Raw genomic sequence first — 26,608 nt, 5'->3', positions numbered from 1 at the left:
CAGAACATCAAGAAAAGGACTTTAACCCTTGTTCTATCTTAGATGACCCCACCCTTCCATTGACGTGTTCTCCCTACCATGACAAAGGTGGATAAAGGTGGAAAGATTTCATGTAATCCATGGACACCAGTGAAGATCACAAATCATTGAAGAAAAAAGGTTCAGAGCACTGTCTAGTGGGTCTAGATGACCCAACTCCCAATGTTACAGTTCCCAGGATAGCACAAGGGTTACAGAGGAAAATAAGTATTTGAATTCTTTTTCTGGAAAGACTTGGTTCTTTGTGATAGATGACTTTATTAATCCCACAATGGGGAAATTTCATTTCTGTGGCAGCAACACGACATTCAGAAATAATCGATATAATATAACATCAATATAAAGGACATCACAAATTACATTTTTATTAGATAATTAAAAATATTACTAAAATTATTATGAAAAATTATCAAAAATGAGATTCTTATTAAATAAAGAAATTTATGTGGCAGAACCCTTATTAGTGGCTTGTTATGATGAGCAGATTTTTGCTCATATCAGGATGAATTCCCGTCCACTCTTCTTTCCAAAGGATTTCTGAATCATCCAGATTTGGTGGCTGTTACTTGGAAACTGAGCTTCAGCTCTTTCCAGAGGTTTTCTGGACTGAGGTCCAGAGACTGGCTGGACCACTCCATGACCTTGATTATCTTCCTGTTCTTTGGCTGTTTTTGGTAAACTTCCCGTTGGAAGACACATCCATGACCAATGTACAGCCTGGTGGATGAAAGGAGGTCCCCACATGTATCTGGTACATGGCTCCGCCCATCCTCCCATCCACACAGCGAAGTAGCCCTGTGCGGAAAAAACCCCTAAAGCATAATGCTTCCACCTCCATGCTTGACAGTGAGGGAGGGTGTTCTTGCGGTCATAGGCAGCATTTCTCTTCCTCAAAACATAATGGGTTGAGTTGATGCTAAAGAGCTCAGTTTTGGTCTCATCTAACCACAGCAAATTCTCCCAATCATTCTCTAAATCATGAAGATGCTCTTTGACAAACTTCAGGTGGTTCTGCACGTGTCTTCGTAACCCTCTTAGATGACCTCACCCTTGCATTGATGTTTTCTCCCTACCATGATAAAGGTAGAGAGGTTCAATGTTCAAATGAACTCGAACGACCATTTCTTTTGAAGTAGACAAAACTGCTAAATCAGCAAAAGGATCCAATACTTTTTCCTTCCACTGTCGGCGGACTCAGGTGAACATCAGTTCAAGAAATTTTCACCATTTCTTAAGGAAGAGATTTAATCATTTAATCAGGAAGTTTGTGTTTGCAGTTTCTGAAAGCAGTTCATTAAAAAAACATCTCTTTATTTTACAAAATCAACACTTTGGACCAACAGAACCATCTTCATCGTATCAGTGCACTTGTCTGTGATGTCACCACTGGTGGGCGGGGCTTGCAGACCCATCTTCCAGGAGACTTCAGCTGGACAGATTCTGCTGAAACCAACAGAACAGGTTTGTTGTTTGGGAGGGGGCGGAGCCTCAGAGACCTCCAGGCGCTGAAGCTTCACACGGTGGAGGCCTTCATCATCGCCTGCTCCCCAAACAGCTGCTTGAAGTGGGTCACGTGCTCCTCACAGTGCTCTCCTGAAACACAGCCCGTCCGTCCGTCACAGCACACTGACCCAGAGTCAAACAGGACCGCTTTTACATCCTTTTCTATTGTTGCCATAAAGCAGAACACATATCGTGACATATTAAATGCTGAACCCGTATTGGTCCTGGTGGTTATCGGTTGGCTGCAGTGTTAGACGGCGGAGTGTGTGTGAACGGATGAAACAGACTGTCACTGTAAAGCACTTTGGGCCTTCAATAGTAGTAAAGGGCTGTCCAAGTACAACCATTTATATCAATACATTTCACCTTCTCTGTGTGAGGGGAGTTCCTCAGGGTTCTGTTCTTAGAGCTCTGCCGTTAACCTGCACATCCTTCTTGTGGGTCAAATACAGAACTCTGAACTTTATAGTGTTGTATCAGAATCAGAAATACTTTATTGATCCCATAGGTCTTGGTTGTACATGTAAGATATTTATGTATGTATGTATGTATGTATGTATGTATGTATGTATGTATGTATGTATGTATGTATGTATGTATGTATGTATGTATGTATGTATGTATGTATGTATGTATGTATGTATGTATGTATGTATGTATGTATGTATGTATGTATGTATGTATGTATGTATGTATGTATGTATGTATGTATGTATGTATGTATGTATGTATATGTATATATATATATATATATATGCTGTATATGTAAAAGTAGAAAATGAAATGTGGTTACTACATTTTATGTTTCAAGTTTCTCTAGGTCTTCAGTGATTTAAGACATTTTTGTTATCTTGTGTTTGGGAAGAGTGACCGTTCCTAAAGAGCTAAGCTTTAGGTGGAAGAATGGACTCAGACCAGAACCAGAACTAATTAGGATTTTTGTGGTTCCGTTTTTCCTCTGAGCTGAAAGTTTTATGTCTTTTTAGTCACATCTGTAAGATGAAGGTCACCTCTGCTTCATTTTGATTGGTTTGTAAAATTAGCCTAAAATGTACCTGGGTTAAAGGCGGGGCTTCCTCGAAGTCGCTGGTTCCGCTGCTGGAAGGACCGGAACACGGTGTAGAACAGCATCTGGTCTCCTGTCTGCCGGGCCGCATCCAGAAACTTCCGGGCCGACACATTGTCGTGGGCTCCTGGTTGACACACGCACATCAGACCCGGAACACCAGACCTGTTTCAGTTCTGCAGAGGAGAACTCACCGACGCTGCGGATGAACCGGAGGGCTCCAAGAACCTGCTGCTTGGACAGCAGAACCTCCACGATCTCATCGTTGGCCGTGGAAAGACGCTGCAAACACGGTGACCAAGGCCTGTCTCACTGAGGTTTCCTCTGCAGACACTCCTTCTGTGCGTGCGTGCGAGTGCATGTGCGCGTATGTGTGTATGTGTGTGTGTGTGTGTGTATCTGTTACCTTCAGCATGTCCAGAGACAGCTGGTGGGCCGGTGGATAGGTTCCCTCCAGAGACAGCAGCAGGCAGGCCTGAGAGCAGCAAACAGAAAGAGCGTCAGCAGGAAGCCGTTCAGGAGCTCCTGATCCAGAGCGCTTCTGGATCCGTGGCGCTCACAGAAGAATTGTCCTGAGGAGGCGGGTCCGATTGTTCTGCAGCATAACAACATCATGAAACCGATTTTTACTGGAAAACATAACAAAGGCTCAGAAAAGTTTTATGCTAACAAAGCTGTAAAGACAGAAGAGTTTTGGAAAACAGTTTGGGACTTTTCCTGTAGTTTTTTTATTTTAGAGCTAGATTCTTTTTCAGAAAGTTCACCTCAGGAGCAAATGTCATTTTTGACAGCAGCTTTAAGACTATTTTTCTCCTGTAATCTCAAACATTTTTATTTATCCTGTTAAAATATTTCACCTACATTCATGATCATGTTCATAATATTTAACCGTAGCAATGGAAAGAGGTTGGATTTTCTGGGTCTTTCAGGCTAACTTGGTTGAAAAAGTTGAAGTTAAAAAAAAAAAAACTTCAACTAATCTTTTTGCTGCAAGGCAAAGTTGTTACAACTCCTCTACTGTCCTCTTTTGGTCTATTTTTAGAATGGATTTCATATTTGTCTATTTTTCAGAGCCTTGCACAGAAAAACACCTGCACACATTGATGACCTTTGAACCCCTTGCTCTTTATCTCATCCTTTGAGGTCTGCAAACCAAAAACTTCTAACTATTCCCAAAACTCGCTATAAAGCAGAGGAGTTCTGGCCTTTCAAGCCGATGACCCTCATCCTTGGATGGCTCCGCCCCTTTGATCAACTCTGTTTTTAAAATACAGATTGCTTTGATTCAGAAGATCTTTTTGTTGGTAATAAAGCGTCTTTTCCTGAGAATCTTTGTTTTCCATGAATGAGAGGTTTGTTCTCATTTCCTGATGTCACTGTTGTGAAGCTCTCGGTGATTCTGAGGAATTTGCTATAAAAATAAACGTTTACTTTTTGAATTTAAGAGTAAGTTTGTGAAAAAGGAAAAGGTCTTTTGCTTGATGTCTGCTGGGACCCCAAACGGGTCTGTGAACGGTGAGGGCGGGTCGTGAACCCACCAGCGGCTTGGAGTCGTTGAGGACGTGGTACTGCAGGAACTGGTGCAGCATGTAGAAGAGGTTGTGCTGGACCAGCGTCTTGATGACCAGCTCGTACAGGTAATGCTGACAGGAAGTGGGAGGAGTCATTACAGAGCAGCGCCCACAGGAACCGTAGAGCCCAAAGCCTCAGCCTTACCTGGACCGTGATCTGGTACTGGTTCAAGGAGCGGATGTACTCCATCAGCACAGCAATGATGAATTTATGGGACACGCCCTGCAGGAAACACCAGTGTGTTAGAAAAGAACAGAACCTGGTTCTGATCAGCTTCCTACAGAACAGAACTGAAGGTTTTGGTCCAAGTGGAAGATGTTTAGTCTTTTGTTGTCTTTGTTCCAGACTAAAGCTGCTTTAAACACGGTTAGTTTATCCAGCTCAGTTCATCAACCAGCCACTAGGGGGCGGCCTACACTATACAGTCCCTCCCAGATATCTTCGAACTAGGGGGGGTAACGATACATTTTTAATAATGAATCGATTCACATCATAACTTGTGGTTGTTGATATGATTCATTGTTGATTTTGGTTTCTTCTGATCGATCCGATTGACTGACCTCAAATGGATTCAGATCATCTTTATCCAAAACTTCCAGCAGTGAGACTCAGACAGAAATTCCTGCTACTGAACAGTGAAGTTCTCCAGATTCTTGGATTTCTTCCAGATCATCAAGTGGAAATTAAATCTGTGTCCAAACGACCAAGTAAACTAGAATGAATGTCAAATCCATTCACATGTTAGTTTCCTAAAGTTCACCACTGTTGTTTTTCCACAGCCTAAGAATCCAAAGGGAACATTCTTAGAACATTCTAGACACTTGATGGTCACAGGACTTTGCTAAATTTAAAGTGTTTCCACACATTGGACTGGAATGATGGACTGATATGTTTTTGCTGACATCACATGTTTTCTGCTGTGATGTACTTGGTGGTTTTTATTTTATATTAAAATAAACCTACCATGACTCAATCCAGATGGTATCTTTCAATATCAATTTATCTTATTTTGAAATGATTTTATAATGGTACGTGTGTGGTAGCGGTGTGTAACGGTGTAGGTACCATAACCTGCAATAACCTTTCGGGGTCCTTTCGACTGAGGATAACGTCACACTACGGTAGCCCCAATTGGACAAACTATGTAGCGTGGAGATCTGCTCGGGCTCTACATACCGTCATTTCACATTTCCTTTTGTAACACAGAAGGAAAGTTGTGTCTGACATTCTTAGTGTTTATAGAGAGATTTTGCCATAACCCACTTAGTAAAAAGATGATCCGGCTGCTCCACACAAGCGAACCGCGTCTCTGATCAGAGCAGCTGGATCCTCGCAGGCAGGGAAGGTGCTTTGTTACGGTGTGCGGTCCGGAGAAGGGTTCGGACTGCAGTCCATTCCACTGCAAAAGCACTTAATAATAATCATGACAATACTAAAAGCACGTTTAGAAGATAATCTCGCTCTGTGTCAGAGCTTTGTTTGTTTACAACCGACCGCGTATCTTCTTCTATGGTGGTGTCGTAATTTGTCCAGACCAATCCCTATCGGACACGTCATCGGACCAACGGACAGCCAATCACAAAATGTGACGTCAGCACTAGTCAAAGGACCCCGAACGGTTGTTGCAGGCCGGATGGTTATGGTACCTACACCAGGGCTGTGTAGTGGCGGTGCGTAGTGGCGGTGCGTAGTGGCGGTGCGTCGTGGCGGTGCGTCGTGGCGGTGCGTCGTGGCGGTGCGTCGTGGCGGTGCGTCGTGGTGGTCTAGATGACATTTGGGCTGAGGCTGCTCTGCGACTGAGTTTAACAGAGAAACTAAACCCTGTTCCCTACTGAACTGGCGTCTGTGTGGCGCCGCTCGTGTTTAGACTCTGGTTTGTGTACCTTCCTCTCAGAGAACGATGACAGCACATGGGTGTACATGTCTGATTGGTCAATGACCGCCTGAGTCCTGACCGGCCGTTTCTGGGTGGCGGCACCTCGACTGGGGCCCGACTCCACGGCCTGCAGACACAGAGAGGTCCGCTTCATGAGCGAGATGTTGGCGTTTGGCCCTGAGCGTGCCCGTCTCTGCCCTCACCGCCGCGTAGCTCTGCTCCGCCTCCAGGTACTCTTTGTACACCTGGTTGAGTTTGTCGAAGACAGTCGCCACCACAGGAAGCTCCGCCTTCTCGCTGCCCTCCAGAACTGAAACAGCAGAAACAGACACTTCAGCTGATGTTTCTAGGATGGGAGGACTCATTTCAGCTCATTTCACTGCCAGAACAGAACCGAACAGAGTTCTGTGAAGGACGCAGGAATATTCTGGAGCTGATGTTTGGGGTGGGGGGCAGGAGTGAGTTCTGTGGCAGAAGCCGATCTTCATCCCGGTTGCAACAAAAGCTTGGTCCAGTTGGTCTGAGGTCTGAACACACCACCTCATGGACGGAGGACGTTCAGCAAACTGAACCCACAAACAGCTCCAGATGTGAGAACGAGCAGAAGATGCTGGGTACGGTTCACTCACACCAGGCGGCCGTGACCTTTTGAGCTCGGTTCTGTGCTGAGGGCCAGATGCCAGCTCAGACGAGGAAAAAGACGTACGTGGATCCAGCAGCAGTTTTAGGAACGGGCAGTAGGGGCAGTTGTCCAGGGCGCCAATTCAAAGGAGGCGTCAGATTTGCACGGCTAGTGTTTTCTAGTGCTAACTTTCTAGTGCAGGTTTGCTAGTCCTGGCACAACGATGTGGTCGGTGAGTAAAACGAAAGTAGGCCTCAATGTTGCAACAGACATCATTGGTTATTTTTATGCTTTTTCTTTTAAAACTCTACCTTTCCTTGTAACATTAGTGGTAACCCTTAGCCCGTCATGGCTCGTGTGTCTGCTGTTACACTGAGCTTTTATTGAATCATTAGATGTTGAATAAGCTGTGATGGTTATACAGGATGATGCTGCTGCTGCCGCTGCCATAAGGTGCTAACAGGGCAAATAACTTCAGATTAGTCATTACTTTAATAATGGTGGGAGCCTAAACATTTTCAATAAACATTTTCAACATTTCCTTTAAACCAGTTACATGGAGATTTTCCGTTTAAGTGGGTTCATTTTTTTCTGCATGTATGAAGTATATTTTTTATTTCTTTCCATCATGTTGGGTTCTATAACTAGACACTGGAATACATGTGTAGGAAGTTTGAAAGATGAATTTTTAAGATTTACTAAACCTCTACGGTGACAAAACCTTAACTAGAAATGTGTCAATCATAGGATTGAAACCAGCAACCATGAGCTGATTTTTTTTTCTCTCAGAGGTAGAGATCGATGCATTATATATTAACATCAAGTTGACACGGACAAACAAAATCCAGTTTTGACTCTAATGGGGTTGGGGGGCTCCCTGGCCTGGGGATTGATTCCGTGTAGAATCGCCGATGCGAGGATCTATTTGTGGACGCATCAGAATGGAGCAGAGCAGGAAGCCTGTGACCCGCCCACAATATTCTCTACTTTACAAATACGATCTTTTTCAAACTACGTTTTTTTTCCATCTGCTCCTGATTGACAACCATTTGAATAAAGAAATACTTAGAAATGCATTTTTAAGTTTAATTTTCCAAATCTTTGTTTTCCATCATCAGAAAAATGCCACAAGAACATCAACAAGCGCCCTGATGTTAAAGCCATCAGTGGAGTGTATACTGCCACCTGCTGTATGGAGGTGGAACAGCTGCGTTCAGAGCAGGACTTTCTTCAGTCACAGTGGTGCTGAAGCCTAACAGGAACAATGAGCACAGATCAAGGTGAGGAGCACGGCTGATCATTCCTCAGCTTCTTCATAAATATAAGCACAAAAGTTTGGATACGGAACTTTTTCACTGCATCCTGACACTTTGAAACTGATATTTTTATCTTCAAATGTACTTTTTGACAAACAGGAACGTCTGAAACAGAAGAACATCTGCAATGGAGAGGAGCTGCAGGAGATCTGCTCTGTCTGAGGCAGGAGGAGGAGCTTAAGCATTCGTTTGTTGGACCTCAGAATGATCAGATGCAGGTTTTTAGAAGAGGAGAGGCTGCTGGAGCCTTAAAGTTTCATGAAACAACCAACCAGCCTTCACCCCCACCAACCTCGAAGCCACCCGTCTCTGCCCCCCCTCAGACTCACTCTGGGAGCACACGGACAGGATCACCATCTTGCAGTCTCTTCGCCGCAGCAGGAAGTCCATCAGCTTCCCTTTGTCCTGCAGCAGCTTGACGGTTGGAGGAAGCTTCACCTGCAGGTACCACAGGTAACCTGATGCAGACACACACAAGCAGAACCGTCACAACAGCGCCTCCTGCTGGTCAAGCTGATGAATCTTTTTCTCCTGATTTCCAGAATCCTCCCATCTTTGTGAAGGAAAAGAGGAAAGGAATGAAGACAGTTTTGTCACATGCTCACCCTCACTGGCGCTGATGATGATGTCAGGCTGAAAGACGCTCCAGGAGGAGGAGTCTGGGGCGGGGCTAAGGAAAACGAGCACCAGCGAATGTGCAGAGCCAGACCCAGACGGGTTCAAGGATACAGAGCTGACACGGCACCGGAGGCTGTGAGGGGACAACCGCCGAGCCTGGACACAAACATCAGAGGTCAGGGGGCGTGCACGGCGCTGGCTCGCCAAACCCACACAGGTGAGAGGCCACACCTGACAGAGGGATCCTGTACGGGTGGATGGAGCGGGCCGGCAGCACCGGCTGCTGGGTGTTGACCGAGCAGTCCGGCTCCTTCAGTCGGATGTCGAAGATCAGCGACGTCTGACGGCGACACGCATGTGGTCGGTTCACGAATGACATCACAGGTAAGAGGCGGGGCAGGCGCTCGCTCACCTGAGAGCTCTGGTGATGAACCACCACCAGGTTATCCACGATGTTCAGAGCAAACTTCCCCGTGGTGTTCAGCTTCAGCACGTGACTCTTCTTACACGGACCCTCCCTGCAGCCACGACACGCACACGTCACACGTGCAGCAACACACACGCTACATAACACGTCACACACATGCTCCATCACACACGTGCACCAACACACACGCTACATAACATGTCACACACGTGCTCCATCACACACGTGCACTTACACAAACGCTCCATCACATATGCACAAACAAACACGCTCCATCACACACGCACACGTCACCCGTGCACCAACACACACGCTACGTAACACGTCACACACATGCTCCATCACACACGTGCACCAACACACACGCTCCATCACATATGCACCAACACACACGCTACATCACACACGCACACGTCACACATGCACCAACACACACGCTACATCACACGTCACATGTGCGCCACCACACATGCTCCATCACACACGCTCCATCACACACGTCACATGTGCACCAACACACACGCTACATCACACACGCACACGTCACACATGCACCAACACACACGCTACATCACACATGCTACATCACACACGTCACATGTGCACCAACACACACGCTTCAACACACATGCACCAACACACACGCTCCAACACACACGCTTCATCACACACGCTCCATCACACATGCACCAACACACACGCTCCATCACACCCGCACCAACACACACGCTTCATCCCACACGCACCAACACACACGCTCCATCACACATGCACCAACACACACGCTTCATCACACACGCACCAACACACCCGCTCCATCACACACGCACCAACACACACGCTCCATCACACACGTCACATGTGCACCAACACACACGCTCCAACACACACGCTCCAACACACACGCTCCAACACACACGCTTCATCACACACGCTCCATCACACACGCTCCATCACACCCGCACCAACACACACGCTTCATCCCACACGCACCAACACACACGCTCCATCACACATGCACCAACACACACGCTACATCACACATTCACCAACACACACGCTACATCACACACACTACATAACACGTCAAACACGCTTCACACAGGCTGAATCACACGTGCACAAATACAGACGCACACGTTATACATGCTCCATCACACACGCCAAACACACTTCACACACGGACACACACGCTCCATCACACATAAACATGTCACACACGCTCCATCACACACGTGCACAATTAAACGTGCAAAATCAAACATGCACACACACGATCACACGTGCACGGTTAAACATGCACAATCAAAAGCACACTATCCCACTTACAAGATCAAACATGCACAATCACACAAAATTACACATGAACAATCAAATGTGCACAATCACACGTGCACATATAATACACAGGGCTCCCTCGTGTAATGTGGTCCACCTTTTGTGGTCTCGCTGTGATTTTATTCTGGGCTATTTTGCTTTTGTTTTTTTTGGGTTTTCTAGAAACAGAGCTCTGTGTTCTGATTGGCTGTTGAACATGTCCATCCATCTCCTCTGTGCTGTACAAAATGTGTAAGTCTTGGATCGTGATCAGATGTTTGTTTTCAATAATGCTGGACTTTTTCTATGAAGGTTTGAACTTTTAACTGAGAGTTTAAACAAGAGAGAAAAGTGTGAAAGTGTTCATGTCTGTGTGAGAGAACGAGGATCAAACGGGCAATGAGGCGTTTTACAGCCTTAAAACACGCTACTTCACACACTTTTCCGATCATGGGTAATTTTTAGATCATATCTGCAGCGATAAACGAGGGAGTGAGACCCAGACATGGAGGAGTGTTCACCTGGGTAAATGGTACAGAACCACCTCGGCGCCGGGACTGTTGGCCGTCCTGGAGTGATGCTTCAGGTACATGACATACAGCTGACCGTAACTGCACAAACACAAACAGCGTTCATACAATTGTGCCTCTCCGCATGACGGCAGACAGAGGCGGTGTGGGCCTCACATGGTCGCCATGGCAACATCTCGCTCCGACAGGCTCAGCTTGGCGGGTTTGGGGATGACCGGCAGCTCAATCTCAAACTTTGACATCTTGGACACATTTCCGTTCTGGAAAGATGGGCAGCAGCTTCGTCATGACAACCATTCCAAGGAGAACTAGAAACACGAGGGACTCGGGTGACAGCAGAAGCACAGGTGAGGAGCACACCTTGAAGGCCAGCGGCTGCAGCACGTTCCCCTGCACTGTGGTGGACAACAGGATGACGGCCGTTTCTGGACAGTACTGGTACCAGTTCACATTGATGCTCTGACTCTTCAGCAGCTTCAGGTTCCGTTTGTCAGGAAACACCTGAGCGGCAGAACAAACAGGTAGAACCCTTAAACTCAGTCCGATCCGCTCATCCTGGTTTCCTGGGCGGGATGTGTGCCGCGGCGGGAAAAGGAGGAGCCTCTCTGTCAGAGATGAAAGAATTCAGACCCAACTGAAAGGACAGTCAGAGGTAGGGATGGGTACCAAAACAAAAGTTGGTATTGGAACCAAAGTATTTTAGTCAATCATTTTCCAGTGTTTCTGGGCAGGCCTTTATAAGAATGGGTAAGGATGTATGGGTGGGCGGAGCTTCACTCAAAAGTGACCTGATGGGTTAAAATGAGGTGCATGAGCCTCAGGAAAAGACCGCTGTGGTGGCGACGAGCGGTGAGATGTATGTGAAAACAGAGGCGCTGCAGACTGTGAGAAATAAGCATCTCAGCCACATTCAGTGCTCTCTGCTTCATCACTCTGAGATGTCTAAGGAAGAAATTGTTCTGACTTTTCTGAACCACCAGAACCTTTTCAAAATACTAGCTGAGCACCGGATCAAATCCAAATGGTACTCCGCATTTTAGCTTCAAAGTCCCACTCTGACCATCTCTTAATCTATTGTAGAAATGTTCCCACTAGTCTTTTCGTTCTGATGATTCCATTTTTAGGCTAAATCAAAAAACCTGTGTTGTTTTCTAGGACTTTCTAGGACTAGTTCATTAGAAATTCACCTCTGAGTTGTGGGCGGGACCGTTGGCGTTCAGCAACGCGCCTCCCCTTCCTCTCCCTGTTGCTGCGAGGGTTCTAACATGCAGTGATCTACAGGGCAGCTGTTCCTGCTGTTCCTCCAACAGGAACAGCTGCGCTGTTGGAGGAACAGCAGGAACAGGATAAGCAACTAAATCCAATCTATCATTATAATGAATGCCGCTGTTGTTCCTATGTGCTCCATGAGTGTGAGTGCTGCAGCAAAAAGACTTTTCTGGGTGGATGGTGACGCTTTCAGCTGCCTTTAGCAAAGTTCTGCCAGTCATTTTGCTGTCAGGATAGAATATAAATCTCTTTAGCGCCCCCTGGTGTCCTTGTTGATGTTCAGCAGTTTTTACTGCATCCCTTTATTTCTTTCTTTGTTGTTGTTTTTCGTCCTGCCGCCAGGCTCTCTGAGAAGCCCTGATTCTCTGAGCCGGTTAGTTCACCCGCGCTCACACACAAGCGTCTCACCAGAAGCCACATCAACCATTTATACAAACTGATTTCAATGACAGAAAATTCAGTTGTTCCAAGATTCCCTCAACTCTCTGAGGAGAAGAGGGTCACCTGGTAGAACTCCACTCCCTGGTCCGTGATGAAGACGATCTCGTTCCAGCTGGTCCAGCAGAAGCCCAGGATGCTGGCGTTCCTGGTCTGTGGAGCGGCAGAGACGTCAGGAGGCGCCTCCACCTGCAGCAGACTCTCGGGGAGCCGCCGCACTCACCTTACACTCCTGAGTGAACTCTGTGTGCGGATAATCCGGGATGAAGTTGATGAAGTCCTGCAAACAGAAGCTGCAGTTACAGAAGCCGTAAGAGGATTTCTGGGTTTTGAACTAAAACCGATTCTAAGACACAAGAAACAGAAACACGCTGGAAACCACTGAAAAGGAAAGATTTGACGTTTCTTCCTCCAAAGCCTTGATCAGCTGTTCAGCAGAACCTCGGTCTTATTATCCTGACCGTCTGTTTTCCAGCAGAACAATCTATCGTCAAAGCATTTCCAGTGGTCTTTTAATTATCATTATGACATTTTTAGCCAAAATCCAAAAACCTGTGTCGTTTTCTAGGACAGAGCGGCAGTAGTTCCTGAGAAATTCACATCTTCATCATCAATACTCTGGAAGCCTGATGCACAAGAGCAGTAGTGCAAATATACTCACTTTGTGCATGTTGTGTGTGTGTGTGTGTGTGTGTGTGGGTGTGTGTGTGAGTGTGTGTGTCAAAGAGAAACTCCCCAAACTCACCACAGACTTGGATGTTCTCTGCACAGCCAAGATCTTGTTACCAATGGAGAACTTGATGCACTTCACCTCACCCTTATCATCCATCCTGTGCATCAACGCACACACAGTGTTTTCAGTTAAGGTCAAGTTTTCATCAAGCTGAAGTTTCTTAAGGAGGGGACACACCTAAAGGCGACGCTGCTCTTGTCATCCGGGCCTTTGACCACCACACCTGTGGCTCCACCTGAGCGCACCGCAAACACCTGCAGGAGGACGACGAGACGGGAGAAGAGTGGAAGTCAGAAGGACTCAAACATGACGTTTCATCTTCCAGCAAACATGAAGACAGAACCTCCTCTAAACCCTAACACTTCTACAGGATTCATCCAGCAGGAAACGAGACATTCCTGCATCTACAGCTGCACAACCAACAGAGTACAAGTCTCATTCCAGTCCATATTTGTTGAGAATTCATTAAACAAAAGTGTTTTTGCTTTCCATTGTTTCAGCAGCTTTCTTTACTTTTTCAGTGATCTATTCTGTTCATTAACTACTAATGACTTCACTGTAATGATCACAGACTGCTGGGAGTCAGAATGCAGCAGAACTCGGGTTTTCCCACAAAACAAACAGAGACTAGCCTTTATAACATTCCTGAAAAACAACTAAACCACGTGAATCTTTTTCTGTGAAGTGACTACTGTAACTGTCTGGATGCTGACAGGACAGATAGACGTATACATCATAGTTTTGTACCATTTTTTAACTTTACTCAAATTTGGATTTCAGTTTGAGGAGTTTCTGTGAAGCTTTTCAGATAAAGATTCTAAAGCAAACTTCAGTGTCTTTGATCATGTCTAACATTCTAACAATCATTTGACTATTGATTATTCTATGTATGAAAATAAATCAATTTAAAATTCAGCTATACCAGCCCTGCTCTACAGTATACTGCTAGTAGTGACTAGTGTCACTAAATTTTTATGACTATTTTCAGCTCAACTAGATTTTGTGACGTAATTGATCTAACAAACCGCGTTTCCAGCTCAAGATTGTTTAATGTGACGTAATTGATTGATATTCATTATGAAGCCAACCACGTTTTTTTCCTTCAAGCTACTTTTATAAATCTGAAAGTGTCTGGAAAAACACTGTTAGCCGGTTAAAAGTTCCTCAGAAAAACCTGACAGCCGCGTAGCTTCTTCGTATGCTAGCCTAGGCGCATCTATGTTATGCTAGCCTGTTAGCTCACCTGTTTGTTAGCCTCGTCAAAGAAAACGTTGTTGACGCTGGACGCATGCTCAAACTGCACCGGGTTCTCGCTCAGCTCCAGGTAATGCTCCTCCGCCATCCTCACACACCTGAGGCTCGGTGTAGCTGCAGCTGTTCACTCAGTTCACCACCAAAGCCCAAAGCGAACCACAGATCTTCCGGGAGATGCCACGTGGCTTCCGCTTTGACCTTCAAAACAAGAGCACGTGCGGAGCTTAATGAAAAGTGTGTCTGATCCATAACAGCAAAAATCAAACTACATTTCATTTTGGACTAAAACTGATCCTGTGTGTACCTTAAGATACAAAAGTTACAATTCGCTTGACTCCCACATAGTGCTATTAACAAAATTCACCAACATTTTTTCTGGTCTTACAATTTGTAGTTTTGTTTTAAAACAACCAGGCAGGAAGTTTTATTCATGTTAATGCAGTGCTTCTCAAGTAGTGAGGCGGCGCGATGCCAGGGGGGCGCGCAGTAGTGGCTGTTTTAGGCACAGGTAATACAGGCAATTGGGGGGGGGGGCACAAATTCAAGGGGGCGGTGGTGACAGCGGCTCAGTGCTTGGAAAAAATGTGCGCCTCTATTGGTTTCCTATTATCTGTTATATGACAGAGTTTGTAACAGCCTGAAACTGTGAACTGCCGTCCCTGCAGCTGCTCCTGTCTCGTGTGACAGGAGAGGGGAGGGGTAGTGGGCTCAGGCTGCGAGGAGAAACGCGCACGTGGAGAGCTGCCTATTGTGCAACACCAGGATCATCTCGTGCCTTTAGATTACTCAGCTTTCTTTATCAACTACTGTAGACATTTTGACAGCTGTACTTTATGAGATCATAAATAAACAATCATCATTTAGAAAAAAAATCTGCCCAATGTTTTTATCTATTTCTTCAGACTAAAAACGTTAAATATGTTGGTGCTGCTGTGCTAATTTTTCAGATCAATTTACATTTAATATTATTTATTGATTGAATTATTTATCTCAGCATCAAATGGTTCAGTTGGTCAAAATATTTCTAGTTTAAATAAGGAATGACAGATTTTGTTTTTCAGGCACTTTAAGCTTCATTTCTGTTTCAGACTATGACAGGGATTCTGTGGCAAAATAAAGTTAATATTTAGGTTGGAGAAAGGTTGGAATTAAAAAAAAACAATAAACAAATTATTTGTTGATAATATTTTAGAGCCAGACGGTCAGACAGTAGACTCAGTACGTTATTTCTATTATTAGGTTGGGCCAATTTTAAATTTCAGAGGACTTTTTCCCAAAAAAGTTTATGAAGAATTGAGTTGTCATATATAGAACAATAATATCTACATAAGCAGCATTAACAATCACCATTGCCTAACATAAAATATAATTAGAACATAAAAGTAAAAGAATAGACATAACACACACACACACACACACGCACACAAATAGAAGAAAAGAACATTTACCATCCCTATAGTTTAATACTTGTTAAGGGTTCTTATTAAGTTTATATTTCTTAACAAAGCCAAGTAATTAAAGCCATTCTTCTTTTTCATATAATTGAGTGACTGAAAATAAAAACAGAGCTCTTTATGAAAAGTAATTAAAAGTGGTTTGGTCTTCAAAAATGTATTTTTTCGAATATAATACTTTCCTTGCAATATCAGGACATTAACAACAATAATTTCTGGTCAAATAGATATTACCACCCTGAATAAACCATTTTTTACATCTAAATGAACTGGAATTGCACTTTTGGATGAATACCAAAAGCAAAACTCTTCCCAAAATGTTTTCTTGACTCCACAATTAAAAAATTAATGATCCACGGTCTCAATGTCATTTAAACAAAAGCTGCAGCCGTTCTCTTCATTAATTTGAAATGACTGTCTTTTGCTTTTGGTAAAACAGAAAATTTTATGAAATTTGATCTTAATTTAATCAGAGGATGAAGACAATGATTACCAGTTTAAGCTTTCACAGAAATGTTTGTATTTATTTTAGGATACTTGGTGGAAAAATACAGTTTTTCACCTGTTCTAAATGAATAATTATTTCTGAGACCAAACTGTTTTTTTTATTACAGTTTAAAATGAAAGAAAATACTTTTCACCAAGATGCTTTTGTTTTCGTTTTGTTTTATCCTGACATTTTTCCTTCAGAGTTCAACATTTTGCTGAGTGAAAATGAAGGAGAGCCGGCATTTAAAATGGACTGCTTCTATTTTACTATTTTTTACATTTTTTTATTTTACAATGATCATTTAATGGAAGATATTGACTTTATTTTACCCTGAAAAAGAAGAAACAAAGAAACATAAAATAAGTCATTTTTAACATCAATTTAATAAAAAATTAAGTCTGCTCAAAAATATTCTAAATGTTATGAATTATAGACATTTTAAGAGAAAAAACGAACATAGAACAAAGAATTAAGATGGCATAAAAATGCTGAACTGGGCCACAAAATGATTGTTAAACTAATTCCAAGAGCATCCTTCCTCTCTGTGACGTTGGCCTGGAAACGTCTGCAGTTCACAACATCCACCAGCAGGGGGAGAAAGAGCCTTCAACAGCTTCTTTGACAAACTTTTGTGACTGGCATTTTTTTTTTATTACGTAGTTCATTGGAATTTCTAAAAAATGATGTTATATGTTATAAATGATATAATGATGACATAAAGCTGCAAAAGAAAAACATATTTCGCCTGACTATTTCTCCTCTTTAGCATAAATGTGTTTAACATTTTGACTTGTTTTGTGTCATCAGGGAAGGATTACTGAGCTCAAACTGTCAACATCTTCTCTGTTGAAGTCTGTTTCTGGAGAACAAACCAAACTTTTTCAAAGGTTTGTGCCAACCTGACGGTCCCTGCAAGTATGAACGCGCCTGACAGGTGATCTGACATCACAGCAGGAGGATCTGATGCATCAGCATCACAAACTGGTTGGTCCAGGTCACACACACACACAGAAGGACACACACACACACATGCGAGCGCGCACACGTATTTGGTCCTGTCTTTTTGGGAGGACCTTTGCCGTCACAGCACATTCCTGAAGGTGGAGTCAAACCCAACTTTAACCCCGTCACGTCTGTTTGTCATCTGAAGAATCCAGACTCCCTGCAAACAAATTACAGCTCCGCATCAGTCATTCACACACTCACAAAGAAATTTTCCATCAACGTCTCATGGAGCAGCAGAAAGCGAAACAAGATGGATGTGGTGCTACAGCAGCGTTTGTGAGGAATAAAGCAGAGGAATTCAAGTTCAGGTTGTTCAAAACAAAAAGGCAAAACCTAAACCTGAATGGGTCTAGAGCAGGAAAAGCTGCAGATGGATTTGTCTCATTTATAGGCTTTTGTCTTATAAAGTGGTTTTTTATTCATTGCTGTCATTTAGATTGACACTTGCAGCATAGTGGAAGCGTGTTTCTGTGGACGGGCTGAGCATCATCAGGCTACATTTGCTCTTCATTAAGCCTCTTCGTCCAACATAGAACAATGAAAAGGGCATAAAAGCAACAAACAGGCTCTCCAACAATGGGAGGGTTTAGAGTCAAGCTGCTTTGCTGCAGAAACTAATGTACCTACAGAACACCTCCCTTTCTGCGTTGAAGCAGCAGACATGAGCTGAAGCAGTCCTGCAGGAAACCCCTTTTCTGCTGGAAACACTGGGATTGTGTCTGAATTTTCCCTTCCTGCTGAAATGCATGTGAACGCTGACAGCTGCTCCCTGAAGAGGCCAAATCCCTGAAGGCCATGAAACCAAAGCCAAAAAACTTTATAAGACTTTCTGCAGGCGACATGGAGTGAAGATGTCCAGAAAAGCTGAAGATGAGAAACCCACAAACCTGACATGAAGTGCAAAAGACAGAGAGTCAACTGACAAAAGAAGGTATTAGCAGGTGTTTACAGTCTTCTGGATGCCACAATAACTACTGTGATAAATGCTAAATTACATCTCTGGGTCAAGCTAAGCCATAGTGGCAAAAGACAGATTTAATTTTATGCTTTTGTTAAATAATAACCAGAAAAAGACAAAAATATTGCAAGTGTCAGAGGTCAGAACTCTGTCTCCCCCTCTGGTCACCGGTGGAACCCATCTCCAGAGAACTGAATGCACTACATCTCCCAGCAACCCCAGCGTGTACTTCCTGGATGCCACACACCTGACCCTCATTGACATAACAACCACAGCATGCACCACACTGCACCAAACCTCACTTAGGCCGCATTTCCACTGCATGGTTCAAGTGACCCAATTCCGATTTTTTCCTTTCATGTGGCACAGATCGAATATGAAATGAAATATTACTCTTAATCATAACTAAACATGTAAGCTGTTTGTATTTAGTTCACGACACAAAGAAACTATTAAATATGTGTGAGAATGCTTTCATTCGATTGAAACAAATCTACATAATCCCACCTCTGCTTTGCTTTACTTTTTCAGATTTTCTTTTCTTTGTCTAAATACTATCTGGTTCCTAACTTCTGATCAGTCATTTATACTTTACTACCAAATTTAGGTCTTTAGTAAACCCATAAGTATCAATAAATCCCAGGACAAAAAGGAAGCGCATAATGATCATGAAAATAGATGACAAGAACAGTATTTCAAAGGTCATAACATGCAGATCAAGCATGAAAAACATGTGCAGATAAGTTGTAATTATAACAAATATTTATATAAAAAGGGAAAATTCAATAAAATTATTTTCACAAAATACATATTTAAAAATAGTCATTCATTTAGATGACATACCTGGAGACAAAGTGGAGTGATGTGAAACCAGTTCCTTTAATCACACTGAATACATTCTTCATTTCTTTGCTGCTGCAGGATGTGATGTCGCTGAGTGATCCCTACATGCAGGAGGTTGAAACCTGAAACTTTTCAGGTTTTAAAGAGTTTTCCAGCCCCTTAACTTTATTGGTAAGATTCTATTTCTTGCAAGTCTTTTTTATTTTCTTAAGGTTCCCTTTTTGCAGTCTGTCACTTCATTTACATTGAAGCTATTTTGATCATCCGCGTTGAATGTTGACGTCATTGTCAGACTTTGTTCATGACGGTTTGGAGCTTTGAGTCTGGTCGTGTATGAAGCTCCGTTTTTCCCTCTTGTCCTGAAATCGGATCATCTTTTCTCTCACTGCCTTTAGCTGTTTGGCATTTTCCACGTCCCTGGAAAGTTCATTTGTTTCATTTGTTTCAGTGTCCTGTTATGCTTTTGGGGTCTTCTGAACTTTTGTGGTTCAGGTGTTCCTCTGCGGTTTTCATGCAGCAGGGGGCGCTGCAGAGGGGCTGGAACTGAGCACAAAGTTCAGGCAGAACCACAACCAACAGGTCGACGCTGCAGGTGAAGGTTTGCATCCGTGAAGCCGCATCTCTCTGGTCAGCAGCAGCTCTGAGGCTGGGAGCTCAGACGGGTCCTTTTGGACCCGTCTGAGCTCCCAGCCTCAGAGCTGCTGCAGCCTCAACAGGCCTCAGGCTGCAAGGCAAACAACTGTTACCTACAAATCATCCGTCACTATTGGAAACCGGTTTTTCTCCCCCTCCTCCCTCCCGGCCTGCTCCACCACCACCATCCTCCTCCTCCTCCTCCTCCTCTTCCTCGTGGTGTGTTGTTGCTCCTATTGCGACTGCAGCCTCTTTCCTGCAGCAGGAACTGGCTGGAGGTGGACAGCATGTGTTTTTGAAGCAGGCTGGGAAACAGCATGTGCAGCCCTCCCCCCACCCCCACCTCCCCAGGACACACTCTGCCGACAGGTGTTGGCTTCATGTGACTGCCTGCCTGCCTGTCCCGACAGCGCTCCAATGAAGAGAGAGGAGGAGGAGGAGGAGGGAGGAAGAGGAGGTGGAGTGTGTAAAGTTTCAGCCACAACAACTGTGTCAACTCCTGTTAACTGAAACTCTGCAGATCTGCCGGGCTCAGGGATGCCTCTCCTCCTCCTCTCCTGTTGCTCTCCTCTGGATGAATGGATGAATCCACCCTTTTGTTGGCGATGGGTCGTTCCTTGGCAACGGCTCCATGGTTACAGTCCAATAAATAACATCACACTCCCCAGCTTTCAGGCCGGGATGGAGGAGAAACTCAACTTTACTATTTTAGCTTAACGTCATGGCTTTTCACAAAATGCAAAACAATAAGCTCAATAGAAAATATAAATGACAGAGAATTATAAGAAAGTTACACATGTTTAAATTAGTTGAACACACTCACTTGATAAAAAAAAACTTTAACATTTTAGTGTATTTATTTCACGTTGGTATTAACAAAAAGTAGTTAAATTACAACAAGATTTAAATCATCTCAAGATCATGGTAAAGCTTGTTTGACTGTGTTCAAATAAAGCAAAGGTTAAAAAAATCTAATTCAAACAAAACTATAATAAAGATATTTTAAAATAAACTTACCTTTATTAAAATAATAAAGGTAAGTTGATTGAAGGGCTAGACAGTGGTGTAGTGGTTAGCACTCCTGACTCACAGCAAGAAGGCCCTGGTTCAAATCCCTGCTGAGACTTTTCCATGTGCAGTTTGCATGTTCTCCCTGTGCATGTGTGGCTGTTTTCCAGGATCCCTGGTTTCCTCCCACAGTCCAAAAACATGCTTTGTGGGTTAATTGGGGAGTGTGTGTGTCTGAAACAGCCTGGCAACCTGTTCAGGGTGTGTACACCTTCAACCAGCTGTGGCTGGATAGGCTCCAGCAATACCATGACCAAAAGGGATTCAGCAGGTTCTAAAATAAATCAACTCCATGCAAGTTTTAGTCATCTGTAGATGTCTAAATGCAGTAAATGCAGAGCAAAGGCATAGATACATACATGTGTGCAGAGTTTCCACTCACAGGAAATAAACACTCGATCAGCTGAAAGCCTCTAAACAAGTTAAACATTCAAGGTAGGTCCATACCAGCCGTTATCAACCCTGAAGAGCCCACAGGGTCAAATTTGGCTACTGTTTGTTTGTTTATTTTTGTTTTGTTAATATATCTATTTTCATTCTATTATTTTATAATTTTTTGACAACTGTTAATTGCAACATCCCAAAATGAATAAACCAAAAAACATCAAATTCACTTTACAGGTCCAGAGGAGACTTGTTCTTGGGCTCTCTAGGGTTCTAGTTGATTTCAGGCACTTTTTTTAAAGCTGCAACCTTAAAGGCTGTTTGTCCTACAAAAACCTTTGTTTTTCAGTGTCAGAGAGCCGCTGCACTCGACAGAGCCCTTTTTTTTTTAAGGAAAAGGTTGAAGGCTAATGAAGACAGGACAGGGTTTAACCTGCAACAGAGAAATCTGAAGGTTAGAAACTTGAGCTTGAACATATTTGGAGCAAATGTCCCTTTATGTCCATTTTCTCACAAAGACGAGCTAGAATCCACACTTTGACCAGAACATCCCTAATCCAACCATAAACAATGGGATGGACACATGCAATTTCATAACTAATATATGACACAAACATTCCATTTAAAGTTGAATAAAAGTTTACCTGCTCAGAGAAGAGAAACCCGGGGAGAATGATGAAGCACCAGTGATGCAGCACAGGCCCAGGCGTCTGCAGCGGGTCTGGGAGCTGCAGAAACCTCATTCAGTTTCATTTGAATCTAAACAGTGAGATGTGAATCCTCCTGGAACAGCTTGAGTGTGGAGGATGGGGCGGCGCTTCCTCAGCAGATTAATTTCAATTGAAAAGTGGGCAGTTGAAGTGAAAAGCGGTGATTGGATTAGTGATGTAATGATGTTATCTGCTTTGCCAGCTCTGTCTGTCTGTCTTTGTGTGTGCACATGTGTGTGAGTGTGTTTGTCTCTGAACTAATCACCATCCTTTCATGTTCCGCAGTGGCTCTTCAGAGAAAACTTAGACCAGCAAACTTCAGCAAATGGAACCAAAGTTTTCTCTCACAAAATGACCAAGAGAGCCGACAATGATTGACCCTTTACCACCAGAGATGTCACCGGTGACACCATAATCACACACACTCTTTGTCTTTGAACCCGCTGGAAGTACATCAGTTGTGTCAACAGTGAAAAAGTAATTGCAGACAAAAGAATGGAAACAAAGGAGCTAATGCTTTAATGCTAAAACTAAATCCAGCTGGTTGGTAAAGCCAATGCTGATGGTCTTCATGATGGGGAAGGTGGGAAAGGGTCTTGTTTCACTTGCAGGTGAACTCTGGTGCGGTTCAGTTCAGTGTGAATGATGACAGACTTTTCATGGTAAACAAAGAGAACCAACAGGAGGAAGTAATAATAAGACATGAGGAGAAAAAAAAGCAGTAATAATGAAAACGTTTGAAAATGTCTGTTGGGTAAACATGGTGTAGTGAGGAGCAGCAGGAGTTCCTTAGTTTATATTGGTCAGAGGACTTGCTTCTCCCTGAGAGCGCTGTGTGTGACACAATGAAAGAAACAAACAAACTCCCTCTTGTTCAGTTTCATTCCATCTACATTGACACTGTGGCGAACCACAACCAGGTAAAGAATCAGGACCCTGGTGTCAGTGGGACCAGGGGTCTTCGGGTGAGTTTCCACATCCACCACAACTATCAGAGGAAAATAACTTTAGGGATTGCCGAACAGCTCCGGCTGAAAGTAACCTTCAAGCCTCACAAAAAGGGCCTGTGTTTAAGAGTGATTACTCATGCCGTAGACCTGTTTTCTTGGGTCATCATGGATACCCAAATTCCTTTGTAGATCTCAGTTCGGGGTCTCCTCTGGTTTTATTGCGGGATTAGCATATGTCCCAAGGAAGTGTGGCTACAAGATCTGTAACGCCTGCCTCATTGGTCCCCACATGCACAAATCCTACGTCACTTCCTCTTGTTGCCAGGTAATATGAACTATATAAATTGAATTAGATTAGCTTCATTAATTCATGTTTGTTGTTCCAAGATTGTAAAATTGCAGTACATTAACAAACAGTAGAAATTAAGTAAATGTAAAAAAAAGATCAACTCGGTAGCAATTCCCAACAGTCCTGCCTCCTTCACGACTGTCGATTCCGTCTGAGCATCAGATAACTCCATGATCACACAAATGTTTCTTTTTCCAAACAACAGAACGGTTCCCCCGACTGGATTACAGCTCCGAAAAATAAAAGAACATCAGCTAAATGCAACAAAATATAATCAAAAATTGTCATTGTGGACAATAAAAATCTCATCGATGTGTGATAAAATGACAGCTACACAGCGTCTCTCTTTTTAGATCACGTTTATTTGCTATGTTGGCAACGGGAAAAGTGAGCGCATTTTTGTCTGAGGAGATGCCCTTTGAGCTGCTGCACCCGCTCTTGCAGCCAAATGAACCATTAATGACATGTCTACGTTAACGGAGTTGATAAAGTGTCAGTGAATGTCTCTGTTTCCTCGCACACTAGTGAACTACCATCAAACAAAACATAGGAAGAAGAAAAGATTTGCAGTCCGAATCGGGTAGACCCAGCCCTGTGGTCCCATATTGAACAAGCACAGTACGGATAGTGCAGGCCTGATCCTTAACACGTCTTTTTGTTTTGTCAATATAAAAATTTAAGTTTGAAACACTTTGAGAGCTTATTTGTGCTATTGACATTCAAAAACATATTCTGACGCTTTTGCAGAAGTAGATGGATTTTTACGCACGCAAGGATCGATTAGTAGCCGTTAGATCAGGTAGCAATAGAAGTTTGGCATATGTTGCAAGGAAAAACTAGCTTATTTTACAAGGAAAAACTAGCTTATGTTACAAAGAAAAACTAGCTTATGTAACAAGGAAAAACTAGCTTATGTCACAAAGAAAAACTAGTTTATGTTACAAAGAAAAACTAGCTTATGTTACAAAGAAAAATTAGCTTATGTTACAAAGAAAAACTAGCTTATGTTACAAGGAAAAACTAGCTTATGTTACAAGGAAAAACTAGCTTATGTTACAAAGAAAAACTAGCTTATGTTACAAAGAAAAACTAGCTTATGTTACAAGGAAAAACTAGCGTATGTTACAAGGAAAAATTAGCTTATGTTACAAAGAAAAACTAGCTTATGTTACAAATAAAAATTAGCTTATGTTACAAAGAAAAACTAGCTTATGTTACAAAGAAAAATTAAGCTAAGATAAGCTAACAGCAGCATGACTCAATCCTGTTAACGTTGCTGCTAATATTGCTCTTCTAGTTAAATTTCTAGTTGTTTCTATTTTTTTATGTTTGAAAATATAAACTCACACTGTTGGTCATTCTGCTTGATGTCTTTTGTGTGTATTCATCCATCCCCATTTACCTCAAATGTCGGAAATCTCTAAACTTCTAAAGTGGAAGAAGCAGAAACTCCTTTTGTTTCATTTCTGGGACGTTTTCCTGCACTCCTGCTCAATAATTGATATGTTCCCCTTAACAACATAATCTCTGGTTTAAATATGGATAATAGACCTTTTTCGCAAAAACCGGAAGTACGTCATCAACGTGTAAACATAGTTCCGGTTTGTGCTTCGCTGGCAGAGGAATGGCCGAGCCTAGAGTGTTTTCGAAGAGCCTGAGTTGTGTTCCGAAGTTCACCAGCGACGATGTGGTGAAGAGTGTGAAGATGCATTCGTCCACTAAAGGAAATAAATTGGACAAGGGATATAAATTCGTCCACGAAGAGTTTATCCACCATTACCAAGGTAAGCTTCAGCTAGCTTAGCCATAGCCGCATCACAGTAACTCTGTGTGTTTACGTCAACTGTAAATCCTGGTGTTATTTGTAATATAAGGTATAACACATCGCAGTGAATATGTTGTGTGTATGTTTAAGTGAAAAGGCATGAGATTAACATAACACCCAAAAATTTGGTGAAGCTGTAAATAAGAAATGTTAAGTTGCCCGTATGCGTGTTCATTTATTTTGCTGCGGTTGCGGCACTTTCTTCACTTATTATTTTTCTGAAACTAGGGTGACCATACGTCCTCTTTTCCTGGACATGTCCTCTTTTTTGATACTTATATAATAAAATAACATTGAACATAGATGAAATGTAATCATATTTGCTTTATGTACGCAGCTCTGAACACCAATTACTCACAAACTCACTTCACTCCTCTTTTTTACAAACTCAAATCTGGTCACCCTACTGAAAGTTATAGTTTCATGTTACATTGATGTAGCAACATAAGTATGTCTTAACTGTAACCTATTTAATTTATTGTTTCCAGATATCACTGGATGGATGCAGAAAGTTTTTCTTTCTAATCTTATGACTAACCAAATTATGGTTACAGCAGATATAATGAATTAAATCTAAATGTAGTTATGCACTTATGTCTAACTTTTGTGTGTTGTGTTTCTCTTGTGTAGGACCACAGCCAGATCCATATATGATGGCATCTGGAAGCAGATTATGCCAGGTGCAGCCCCCACAGATGAAAAGAAAGAGAACTTGGATATATATTATGGCAAATGCATGAATGCATACCTTAAATTACACTTATCTTGTCTTTAGCAATCAGTTCAGCCTTCTGTCTTACTGTTGATCTGTAATGTTATTTTTTATTGTAAATGTTTGATGTTATTTGAGTTGTGATTAATCAGTTGTTGTTACGCATACCTAAAAATTAAATGAGGCACAATTTTGACCAGAATTGTTTTATTTGTTCATCTAATTTTTTTGTGTAGTCAAAGTCTCATTTCAACAGAAAAATATTACGAATATAACAACTATATTTAATTAGATTTTAAGAATATGTGGAAACACTAAATTTTTCCATACTATTTGCACATTATACATTATTTACATACCAAACATTAATTCACTCTTCAAAACAAAAGTCCATGATCATTTGCCAAAACACGGCAGTTAAGCCAGATCTGATTCACACTGCCCATCAGTGTGAGCGGCACGGGAGAGTCCCTGATGTGAAAGGACTTTATCCTGCTGATCACTCTTTCCACTATAATTCTGAGGCGGGTGATGGCTGCGTTTGTTCTGTTTCCTCCTTGCTGATGGAGCTGAAAGCTTAAAAGGTGGAATCATGATCTTAGATCCAATGTCAGTAAGCAGGTCTTGAACGAGGAACTCTTTGTCCG

At 42.8% G+C, this 26,608-nt stretch overlaps 1 protein-coding gene and 1 long non-coding RNA gene across 2 annotated transcripts; both read right to left on the bottom strand.

The window, feature by feature from the left end:
• Window positions 1-1,266: 1,266 nt before the first annotated feature.
• rmc1 (regulator of MON1-CCZ1) lies at window positions 1,267-14,780 on the bottom strand. The gene is made up of 21 exons (XM_004080816.4): window positions 14,570-14,780; window positions 13,504-13,580; window positions 13,339-13,423; window positions 12,817-12,873; window positions 12,660-12,746; window positions 11,247-11,387; window positions 11,043-11,146; window positions 10,878-10,967; window positions 9,025-9,130; window positions 8,844-8,952; window positions 8,724-8,768; window positions 8,600-8,653; window positions 8,324-8,452; window positions 6,260-6,366; window positions 6,064-6,183; window positions 4,325-4,402; window positions 4,147-4,251; window positions 3,015-3,083; window positions 2,803-2,890; window positions 2,598-2,735; window positions 1,267-1,632 (listed from the first exon to the last, which is right to left on the bottom strand). The coding sequence occupies exons 1-21, from the start codon at window positions 14,666-14,668 to the stop codon at window positions 1,553-1,555; spliced, it is 1,968 nt and encodes a 655-aa protein (XP_004080864.1). The 5' UTR covers window positions 14,669-14,780; the 3' UTR covers window positions 1,267-1,552.
• A 2,108-nt stretch (window positions 14,781-16,888) lies between these two features.
• On the bottom strand, window positions 16,889-20,291 carry LOC111946686. Its single transcript, XR_002872423.1, has 2 exons — window positions 19,331-20,291; window positions 16,889-17,686 (listed from the first exon to the last, which is right to left on the bottom strand). It is a non-coding gene; the product is annotated as an uncharacterized LOC111946686 (long non-coding RNA).
• Between the last annotated feature and the right edge of the window lie 6,317 nt (window positions 20,292-26,608).

Source organism: Oryzias latipes, chromosome 20, assembly GCF_002234675.1.
Source record: "Oryzias latipes chromosome 20, ASM223467v1".
Lineage (NCBI taxonomy): Eukaryota > Metazoa > Chordata > Actinopteri > Beloniformes > Adrianichthyidae > Oryzias > Oryzias latipes.
Note: the sequence above shows the minus strand (reverse complement) of the source record. Positions and strands in the feature narration are given on the sequence as shown.

Bases quoted from the DNA above. Each gene is read 5' to 3' on its own strand.
- rmc1 (XM_004080816.4), bottom strand. From the start codon at position 14,668: ATGGCGGAGGAGCATTACCTGGAGCTGAGCGAGAACCCGGTGCAGTTT. The intron at 13,581-14,569 runs GTGAGCTAACAG...GTCCTCCTGCAG, and splicing joins TTGACGAGGCTAACAAACAG to GTGTTTGCGGTGCGCTCAGG. The intron at 12,874-13,338 runs GTGAGTTTGGGG...TTCTGTTTGCAG, and splicing joins AGAGAACATCCAAGTCTGTG to GACTTCATCAACTTCATCCC.